The 11,155-nt window shown below is 41.8% G+C and overlaps 1 protein-coding gene across 2 annotated transcripts in view; it reads left to right on the forward strand.

Annotated features, from left to right (window-relative positions):
- Positions 1-10,033, forward strand: part of drm (odd-skipped family member drumstick) — a 29,076-nt gene extending 19,043 nt beyond the window's left edge. The window contains exon 3 of one of the 2 annotated variants that reach the window (XM_076521325.1): positions 2,505-10,033. In XM_076521325.1, the coding sequence (XP_076377440.1) occupies positions 2,505-2,580 (76 nt within the window). In that variant the 3' untranslated portion in view covers positions 2,581-10,033. Of the gene's footprint in view, positions 1-1,744 lie in introns of both variants that reach the window. The other variant, XM_033472603.2, reaches the window with a different exon arrangement.
- The last annotated feature ends 1,122 nt before the right edge of the window (positions 10,034-11,155 follow it).

An 11,155-nucleotide genomic window follows, 5' to 3' on the forward strand; every position in this document is an offset into this window, starting at 1 on the left:
CACGTTTAATTAAGTAAATTCAAACGTTCCTGTTTTTAACACGTTTCCTACAAATAGTTTATCAATTTTTACTGTTTCAAATACGCATAGAAATATCGAATCGAATTGCATTCAAGTATCGAACAGACTTCAATGAAAGAAGTTGCTGCTCTTGGAAAAGTAGAATGAAGTGAATGCAAACATTCCTGTTCTCTGCAGGTTTTCCATCCATATAAATTCCACAATAATGTCAGATGCAATTTCAGCAATAATTCAATAATTTTCACTGTTTTAAGAACGTATAGTGCACTGTAATTTCAAACCCGAAAAGCAATTGTCGTGTCTTGCAAAAATAAAATCAAGCAAACGGAAACGTCTTTGCAGATTTTTCTTAAATTTAAAACGTTTATCATTGATTGAAACGATTTTCGTAATAGTTCAACAATATTTACTTTTTCAAATGCACTTATAACCATGGTAAAAACAGTTTTAGAGATAGAAAATTACAAATTTCATGAAACTTTCGCTTCTATACTTTAACACAAAACCGAAAACATGATCTTTGAGAAACAGAATAAAGCAATTGCAAACACTCTTGCTTATCAAACACGATTTCAACGAATGTTAATTAGACTGTAGATCATTATGCAACACGATAATCATTTAAGTCAATTGAAATCTAAAAAAAAATTTGGTTTCTTATGAGTTTTTTTTGGGAGTATATAAAAAGTTAATTATTTATTTTACTAATTTATATAAGCTAATAATTAATTGTATACTTACATTATACTTCAAAATATATACTCCGTCGAGTTCATTAATTAAAATAATAATTTATCTCAAATATAATCTAATATAAGAGATAAAATAAAATAGGAAAAATAAATAATTGTAAAAATTGATCTTATTATTGTACAAGGATATTCAATTAATTATCCTTCAATCAATAATATTGATTTCATGGAAATCTATCGAAATTTCATAATCGTGTAAATGTAAACATTATATTGATGTAACTAAAGCAAATTTATTTGGGACAACACGTAAGACTGTATAAGCAAATAAAAATTATCATTCAGGTTTAATACATTCGAATGTAATTATAGGATTTGCTAGGATAAAATAATCAGGGTCTGATAAAATATAAGATTATTATACGACAATAACAATATAAACGTAGACAAAATTAAATAATAATTCTGCCAAACGTGTAACATCGTCGCAGTTTCGCATCTAAACAGTTACCGATTTTTATGAAAAATCTGCGCTCCGGTAATCGCTGTTTCAAATGCACATGGTCGCAGAAGCCTGACGTAATTTTCTACACTTGAACTTCGGGAAATCGGCAGAAAGCGGCGATAGAGCCGCGTAATGTCTTCATGCGACCACGGTTACCAGTTTGTCGAACCTTTTCGCACCTAACTGGCCTCGCGAAGTTGTAACGTGTCACGTCCCGCCGTGCGTTTCCGTCGAGGACGCGGAACAGGACGGCGGAACGGCGGGGATCGTCGAAGATCCGCAAACTTCACACCCCTTGGCCGCGTCCGTAGCACTTTGAAGATCGGCCTGGCCCATAAATCAGTCTGAAATAATGCTGCCTCTGCGCGGAGCGTGCGAGCGAGCAAGCGGGCAGCAACCGGGCAGAGTGAACGCGCGCGTGAACGCGGTCGTACGAGCGAGCAATAAAATAAATCTTCGATACTGGTGGATACTAATGGATACCTTGTATGTAACGGCGGTGGTCTTGTTTTCTGTTCTGTTGTAGATGTGGGTGGCGGTGAGCGGGAGCTCTGAACCTCCTGCACCTTGACACACACACAATGTACACGCAACAACATCAACATCATCAACAACAACAACAACAACAACAACTACAACTACAACAACAACAAATTACAACATCAACAACAGTCCATAACAACAGAAAATTAATAAGCACGTTTTACGTTCGTCGTTAGACCCTTCTTCCATCGAGTTAATCTTTTATTTTTTTTTGTCGATTTTTTTTATTCTTGTATCGTTGCGTTTTTTTTTTTGTTTCGTTGTTCCCTCCCCCATTTGATCGTACTCGTTGACTCTTCTCTGCACTGTTCGCGGTCACGACGACACCGCGATCGACAATCGAGTACTTAACGCGTGACCGCCACCACGAAATGGAAAAGAAAAATAGCCCAGCATGCCAAGCACTGTTGACTACCACATTCATTTCCCTTTCTTCTTCTTCTTCTTCTTCTTCTTCATCTTCTTCATGTTCTTTTCTTCCGTTTCTACTGATTCTAATTCTTCCGTTGCTCTTTTGCTATCATCTACCATCACCTTTAGCCGCCTTCTACATCTACTTCGATACTAACAAACGAAAGAAAAGGGATAGAACATCGCTCGCGGCACACCCCTCTCGCTCTCGCGAAACGGTAGAGATTGATTTTGCTAGATAGGAGGTGAAAGAAAGTGAGAGAGAGGAAGCAAGAGAGTTTCCTTGAAGAGTAACTTTCCTCATCTTCCGATTTCTACCATCTTTGTTCCAGGAGCATACACTCTGTTCCCTACAAGGGCTCCAACGGCTACTCAAATGGCTATTCGAATGGCTACTCTAGGTATTAGAAGCCATCCGGCCACGTAATGTCCTGAAACATATCCTGTAGACGCGCGTTTCTCTGTTTCTGATTTTAGGCTATTTTCTAATCGAACGGTCGCGTCGACCAGTTCTTGGAATTTCGACCGGGATCGCGTCCGTTGATCGTCCAGAATTCGGCGGTTCTCGCTGGCAGACGCGCGAACAGAATTTCCGGGGAACGATTGTTCTACTAAATTATTATCGACGGCAGCTGGGGTCACCGTGGAGTTTGTGCAATTTTGATAAACGCGAAACGAAACTCTCGACGAATGTTCTCGGCGAGCGTTCGTTTCGCGTCGCTCGACGCGTTCGCTACTAAAATCAGACGCGAATCGACGGGGAAGAAAATCGAATATCATGCATATTATTTGAAATTATAATCTGTAGAATGATGTTCAAGCGATTTCGAATTTTATCCGACGGTATCTTTCTTACATTCTAAGAGATCATTTGGTAGAATGTTGCGAGAGCTATTGTCACTGCGCCGCGGCGAGCGTATCAACGACGAAGAAAACGTTCGATTGCATAAATGGCCACAATCCAGCGATAAGACAAGCCCGAGAGGAAGCATACATTCACGGAAATCGGTTCCCGCTATAAATCGCCTTCGCAGCATCGACGAGTGAAAAGAATAAAAATTCGTTTCTACATTATTTATGACGGAAAAAGTATTCAACGACCGATCAGCGGGGTAAACGATTTACGAGGATCCTTACTTGGAGCAAGCCCGGTACAAAACGGCTGGCTTCTCGGAACCGTCTTCTCACTATCGATCGATGCACCATCGATTTATCCGGCTGAAAAGATATCGTTTTGTAAATAGAAGGCGGACCAAACGTTCCGCGAATCTCGCTCTCGAAGAAATTCGCCGAGCGTTGGCTCGACGCCGACGCTGAAATTTCAAGAACTCCTCGATGTCGCCGCGTGCCTATCCTTTCCGATGTCCGTCCGTCGGTTCTCCGAGTCCGTCGATCACACATTTTCGGTTCGAAAAAGAAAAGACAACGGCTTACACTATCAGGCCTTTCGAGTCGCAAGGGAAGAAAAGCAATTCCGTGGTTTCTGATCGTCTCCTCCGCCTATCAACCTCGCTTCTCGCACCTCCATTCCGCTTCGTCGAGTTTCTCGCTTCTGCCATTTTCCTGTACTCCGGGCCTAGACACCTAGACGTTAGCCACAGCAAGTCATGGAGACTGTCCACTGCGACTAAGACATCGAGAGACAGAAACGCAACCGACTGCAAGTCCCTTCCGAAGACTCGGAGGATTCCGAAACCAGCTGGAAGATCGACTCCGAGATCCCATTCTCCTAGGATCAACGATTGCGAAGACTATCAATTCATTTGACACCATTGTAATCGGTTCGAACGGTCGCAGGGATGACGCCGCCTCTTTGGACGACATTGGAAGATCGGTCCTACCATCCAATTCTCTGAGGGCCAACGTTCGCGAAGAGTATTGTTCCATCGGCTACCATTGTCATCGGTTCAACAAGTCGCAAACACTGCTGCGTTTCTGCGAACGACGTTGGAAAATTGGTCCCAGCATCCAATTCCCCGAGGGTCAACGTCTACGAAGACTATCAATCTTCCTGGCACGATCGTAATCTGGTCAGTGAGACGAACTATATTACTTTGTTTCTGCGAATAAAGTTGAAAGATTAGCTCTAACATCCAATTCTCTGAGGACCAACGTTTGCGAAGACTATCATTCATTCCGGCACCATTGCAATCGGTTTAGTAAGATATACTGCTCTGCGAAAGCAATTCGAGGATTAGACCTGGCATCCAATTCTCTGAGATTCAACGTCTATAAAGACCATCGATATTGATGAGACCGTTGCGATCGGACGCAAGTCGTCGCAAAGATTGGAATTCCTTCGCATCCGATTTTCCGAGGATCAACGTCTACGAAGACTGTCAATCCTGCCGGCATCGTCGTAGTCGCTTCACCACAAGTCGCAAGAACTGCAGTCCTCCGTTTCTTCGATAGAAAGATCGGTCCTCGCATCCGATTCTCCGAGCGTCGACGTGTCCTGACATCGTTCAACGAGTCGTAAGAACTACGTTCCTCCGTTCCCTCTAACGAAATTGGAACTGTCTCGAGATGAAGTTCGGTCATCGATCGGTCCCGGCCGAAAGGAAAGTCGTGCCATTAATGTTGCGGCCGGAGAGCGAACGCGAGCAACGCCGAGAAATCAGATCTCGTTATCAACGACACGTTCGACCGCGCCAACTATCCTGACCAGTTCCGTTATCTCGAAGAAATCTACTCGCTCACGGTTCCTGCTTTCTTCCGCGGCAGGCCACCGGTAACAGCTTAATCATGGAAACCAGGCCCGAGTGTCCATGGGAACGAAGCAACGGGGCCAAGGTCGGAAGGGTAGGATTCACGCTTTCATCTGTGACATCCGCGCATCCTCTCGAACGCCACTGTTTCCTACAAGCTTTCGCTGAAAGTGGCTAGACTCCGGCGCAAGTCGACGAGTTTTCTGCAAGATCGACCAACCGAGTGATTCGAATTCCCGGTAGAGGCCCTGTCAACCGTCCGAGACATCCTAATCGAATTTCAATATCAAAGCGGCCTGATTGAGCTCGGGCCTAACAGGCCCCGGAAGCGGTTCATTTGTGCACGAGGGGTACGAATAGAGCAGCCGTGTCAACAATGTTCGAGAGAGGACCTCGGGCTAGAGAGCCAAATTGATCCCCGTAATGACCCGCTCGAAAGATGCTGCCGAGGACCCGGTGCTACCGTTGGGACCACGCCCAGGCCCCGAGCGACGTCTTCCTGGCTGATCCGATCCGGCCCGATCCGGGCCCGCACTCCAATTTCACCTGGATACCGATGGGAATCGGCTGTTCACGGCTGTCCACGGCGAATCGGTATCGCGGCGAGCCGAGGTTTCCATAGAGACGCGACCAGGCGACCTTGGAGCCGTGAAACAAGGCGGGTCCGCTGACGCAAATACCAGTCAGCTGGGATCGGTTTCCACTGGATGAACCGTCCGATCCGCGTGTCTCCTCGATCTCGCGCCGAGACACGGGCTCGCTCGATCAGAACGGCATGATCGATCGATCCCGCGTGGTCGCACCCTTCTCGCGTCCCCGCGACCTTCCGCGGGTCCCGACGAGCCGCGTGGAAAAGTTCGAGCGGGAAAAACGAGCCGCTCGTGAATGTCTTCTCGATGGAACAGCGACCGCTCGTCTCGAAAATGATCGACTAGGTAACGTTCGCGCGAACATCGACCAGTTTTCTGACGGTCCGTGGAAGCTTCGCTTCCTTCAGCCCGGGTTTGTAAGGCAAGACGCTTTGAGTCACTGTTCGAGACACTGTGTCGGTCTTTAGACGCGGTTCAATGGAGATTGCGACGGCTTAGAGCGAATAGGTTTGTCAGGGAAATTGCGAGGACGGGTTTCTGGGAAATTGCTGATGTTTTAGCTGTTGGAAGCTTGTTGACACGTTGGCTACCGCGTGACGCGTTCGACATTGTCGTGTAATTATTTGATTACATTTGATTACATTTGAAATTCTATGCTGGAATTGCCGAGAGGGAATTGTATCTTGGCTGACGGATGAAAATGGCTATTTTTCCGATCTTAAGAGAATTCATGAAATTATTCATTGTCTCTTATGCTTTCAAGATTGCTAATTCATTCGGATGTGTGATTTAATGAAATTGTTATTACGATTATTGATAGAATAAGTACTCACGATGAAACGGCATTGCAGAGTCGAATATATAAAATACATAGACTGTGGATTATTGTGCAAGATAAAAATTGTATGCGTCGATTACATGAAATCGAAACAGGATAGAAATTTCTTTCTTTCTTCGGTAATTTTAACTTAATGTGAAAATAATACATTGAAATTTTCTTCAATTCCTTGAATCTTTCGGTTGCTTTAAATTGTTAGTAATCAATTTTATCATAAATGCATACAATCCGCACTCCAGTGATTACTGTATCTATATTTTTAATAATATTATTATTAATCGAAACTCAGTGATTTAATAGCAATCTTGTGGACATAAGTAGCGATAAATAATCTTACGAAATTTTTTGTAGCGAGAAAAATCATTTTCTTTCTTCTCTATAGTATTTCCTGAGTTTATTATGGTATTAATGCAAGAAAGTAAAAAGTTATCAACCATGTTAATTCTCAATTTTCGGATTTTATTACTTTAAAGAAATTACGTCAATTTGGTGGATTTATATTAACCGATTCGATATTCAATTCGTTAAATGCATTCTCGATTATTGTAATATACGAAACAGTAGATTAGAAATCTTCGTTTATTAAATAAGTGCAAACGATATTTCGAAAAGACATTCTTATATATGACTTGTAGATTTTGGAAAACTATGAAGTGTTTGCTGGTGAATGATCTGCTAAAAGAACTTAGTTGTCCAGATAATTGATAAACAAAATGTTAATACAATTTTTCACCTAGATCTTATCGCATTTAGAATTTTTATATAAATTCACATAATTTGAATAAGAATTTTTATTTTGCAAACGTGTCAAAAATGCATCGAACATCAGTTACAATGTGTAGCCTTTTAACATTTCGAATTTCAGTATTCGCATTTCAAAATGAAAATTATTTCAGTAGTTTGAAAGCAGTGACCAATTTGAATTCTGCTAAATTTTCTTCAAACATGACTCAAAGCGTTTTGTATTAATAAATCGTCGCGCAGTTTGCTAATTCATTCGATGCAAATTCAGAATTGTCTTTTAAACATACAGACAATGATGCTGAGTAAATGAAAATTCAAATAACGAAATATTATCAAAACTATAATATACATTATGTATAGCATGCTCGCGATGTCTAACATATACATTACGAGCATAACTTTCGAGACAAGCAAATAATTTCAACGAGCCCGCAGAACTTTTCAAATCAAAATATTATCGTGCAATCGCTTTTGAAACAAATTTACGTTCTCGTAAAAGTTCTTTTAGAAATTACCTCAAAGTACCAATTATCGTTTCGATTTAAACGCCAGAAAAATGAATTCACAAAGCATCAAATCGAACACAAAACCGCGACAACAGCGGTTAACAATGTTTTTGCAAAGGTGTTAGCCTATTTTCCGAGACGACAATCGCCAGCAACTATTTCTCCTCCGACTATTTCTCAAAAACACCGTCGGTTCTTGAAATATCCTTCAAAATCATCCAGAAATCGAGATCACTGTTTTTCCTTCCGTCAGTATACTCCCAATCAAAACCGCGAATTCGACTGTCTTTGATATTGTAAAAAGTTCCGTACGCTTTCCGAGAAAAAGAGAGAGAGTGTGTGTGTGAGAGAAAGAGAGAGAGAGGGAGAAAGAAAGGTGCGATTCGCGCGACACACGTTGTATTAAATTTTAATATATTTACGGCGCCGGACCTCGAGCTGTATATTTTTCGTTGTCTCTCTTGTTCTAGGAGCGCAATCGCGATCGTGCGCGCGTACGCGCGATCGAGAAATTCGCCAGGCTAGTTTTATAGTCACCTCGTTGTAAATTACACGGCATTAGCGCGCGCGCGCGCGCGAGCGAAATCATGCACGTAACACGCGTGCGTGTCTATCGCGGATGAGAAGCAAATCTGATTTAAATGTTCCACCGGCTTTCGCCTGTCGTCTTCTGGGGCATCTCGACGAGGATCGAGATCGAGCCGGTCAGCTCGTAGACGGACGTAAAAAACTGCGATTTTTGAGATCGGGACAATCGGCGACTAATTTTTCGAAACAGGCAATCTCTACAATAGTCGATGCAACAATTCAACAACTGTCCGGTCTACTCCGATTACATTTAGCTTCTTAGCAGCGGTGATGCTTTTCAAAAATTTGTATCTGCGTTTTATCGTTACATTGTATCTACGGACTTCCGTGACGAGTATATTCGTCATTGAATGAAAAATTGTCACTTCTTCGTGACGAGTATATTCATCGTTGAATGAAAAAAGTTGTCATCTCTTAATGACGAGTAAAGTCGTCATTGAACGAAAAATTGTCATTTCGCAATGACGAGTATATTCGTCATTGAATGAAAAATTGTCACTTCTTCGTGACAAGTATATTCATCGTTGAATGAAAAAAAAACTGTCATTTCTTATTGACGAGTATGTTCGTCATTCAATGAAAAATTGCCATTTCTCTATGTCGAATACATTCGTCGTTGTACGAAATTGATCATTTCTTTATGACGGATATATTCGTTTCTCCGCGAAAAATCAGCATCTGTTCGCGACGAACGTATTTCGTCATTGCATGGAAAATTGCCACTACATCGTGACGAATATATTCGTCGTTAAACGGGAAATTGTCATCTTCTCCCGATGAATATATTCATTGTCACGCGAATAATTGTCGGTTTCCCATTACGTGTGTATTCTCCGTTACACGAAAGAATTCCAATGTAAACGCGACGAGTATATTCGTCGCTCCGCGAAAAATTGTCACTTCTATATGACGAGTATACGCGTCGTTACACGAAAATTTGCCATTTCTTCCATGACGAGTACAGATCGTCATTCAACAAAAAATTCATTATTTCTTCGCGACGAGTATATTCGTCGTTTCACGAAAAGCTGCCATTTCTTCATGACGAATGTATACATCGTTGAATGGAAAGTTGCCATTTCTTCGTGACGAGTGTATTCGACGTTAGACGGAAACGCTGAAACGTTATTGTGAGTTAGCGATTAGCTTCGGATAAAACAGGCTGCGGACAGTTTCACCAGCACGCGTGTACGTCGCGTTCCCCTCGATCCTAACCGTGTAATCTGTTTCTCCTAATCAATCGAAAGGAAATGAAAATAAGAGGACCCTACAATCGCGCTTTGTACATAGCTTAAATTACGTACCGCCGTGTCTTTATAATATTATATTGCGGGCAATGCGACTATCACGAACGTATTATTATTATTATTATTATTATTATTATTATAATTATTAATTATTAATTATTAATTATTTTATGATCGTTATCGAAATATAGTCCTTAGTCACTGTGCATCGTAGTTATCGATAGGCCTCTCGATTTTTAGAGCTGTATCCTGTTTTACCGATTAATAGGAGTGATAATAATGTTATTATTTTATTATTATTATTATTATTAATATTATTATTATATATATTATATTATTATAATTATTATTAATATTATTATTATATATTATATTATTATTAATAATATTATTATATATATTATATTATATTATAATTATTCTAATGATATTTGTATCTATATCTATGTATTGCTAGCTTTACAATGAACTGAGGCGCACGGTCAGCCCGGTGAGAGATTCCGTTGCTCTCCTCTCGAACAGAGATAAGACGAGAGGCATGCGTGTGACACCTCTCCGTGTGCTTTTGGGGAATCGCAATGTACTTGTGGGGACGTCCCACCCTGCCGCGGCCTACCAATAAATTTTGCCAAGTCGTAAAGCGGTCTGTTGCTCTTCTTTTGGATTTTTTCTCTCTTTTCACCCGGCCCGAGGACCCGAAGCCCGGCGACCGACGCACATTTTCACGGTGTCCGCCGTGCGAGATTCGCCGTTGCACACCTCTTACCTTTTCTCCCTTCTCTCCCCCGATCCCTCCACCCACAGGTGTCCAAGAGGGCAAGTTCCTGACCGAGCAGAAGAGTTATCGGATGACCGTGTTCCAGCCGATGCCTCTTTCCTACGAAACCGTTGATCTGCAGCTTAATTGAATTATACTAATGGCCGCGCCGAGCCCTTTTGACTTTCGACCCGGTTCCATCTGGCATCGTTGTTCTGCTCTTCGTTCTCTTCTTCGTAGTGGTCGTCGTCGTCGTCGTCGTTGTCGTCGTCGTAGTCGTCGTAGTCGCCCCCGGCTTTCCTCTTCCGCTCAGCCGTAGATTTATTCGAGATACTCGATGGCGACCGTGTATCATCGGTTCGGATCGCCGAAACCATCTTTCTTCGGTAATTGCGTCTGTTCCTCTTCTGTGACGCGGGTACAGGGACGACGAGGTTCAATGGCACTCAGGCGCTGATTTTTCGAGTTTCTACACTGATTTTGGATCTGTCGCGGACGTCGAGGAATGGTACAGTGTACATGGTTTTCTTTCGCGACGGAAGATACCTGTTTTGTTCGAACCCTGTTTCGAAATATTTCAGTATTCTTTAACCCTTTGCACTCGAATGCCGACTCTGAGGCACCAGTGAACATAACTACATCACTTGTTAAAGTAGTTTGTACATTATTACATTGTTTTGTATTTGAACATTTGCTGAAAGTGTAAGTATTGCACGGGTAAATAAATACAATTTCATATGCGCGCAATACAAAGATAATATAAAATCAAAATACTACACTTTGAAAGAATTTTTTCTTTTTCTTTGAAGTTAAAATAGATTCGAGTGCAAGGAGTTAAATATTTTGGAAGCATTACGCATTTATGATTTGATGTTACGTATGCACGTTAAGAATACGCGTAACGCACAATTTATTTCCGACCTCGATATTGCAGCAAGAAATACTGAAAATTATAAACCGAAAAACCACGTACGAAGCACCAGTGAACATAACTACATCACTTGT

This window comes from Megalopta genalis, chromosome 4, assembly GCF_051020955.1.
Source record: "Megalopta genalis isolate 19385.01 chromosome 4, iyMegGena1_principal, whole genome shotgun sequence".
In the NCBI taxonomy this organism is placed as follows: domain Eukaryota; kingdom Metazoa; phylum Arthropoda; class Insecta; order Hymenoptera; family Halictidae; genus Megalopta; species Megalopta genalis.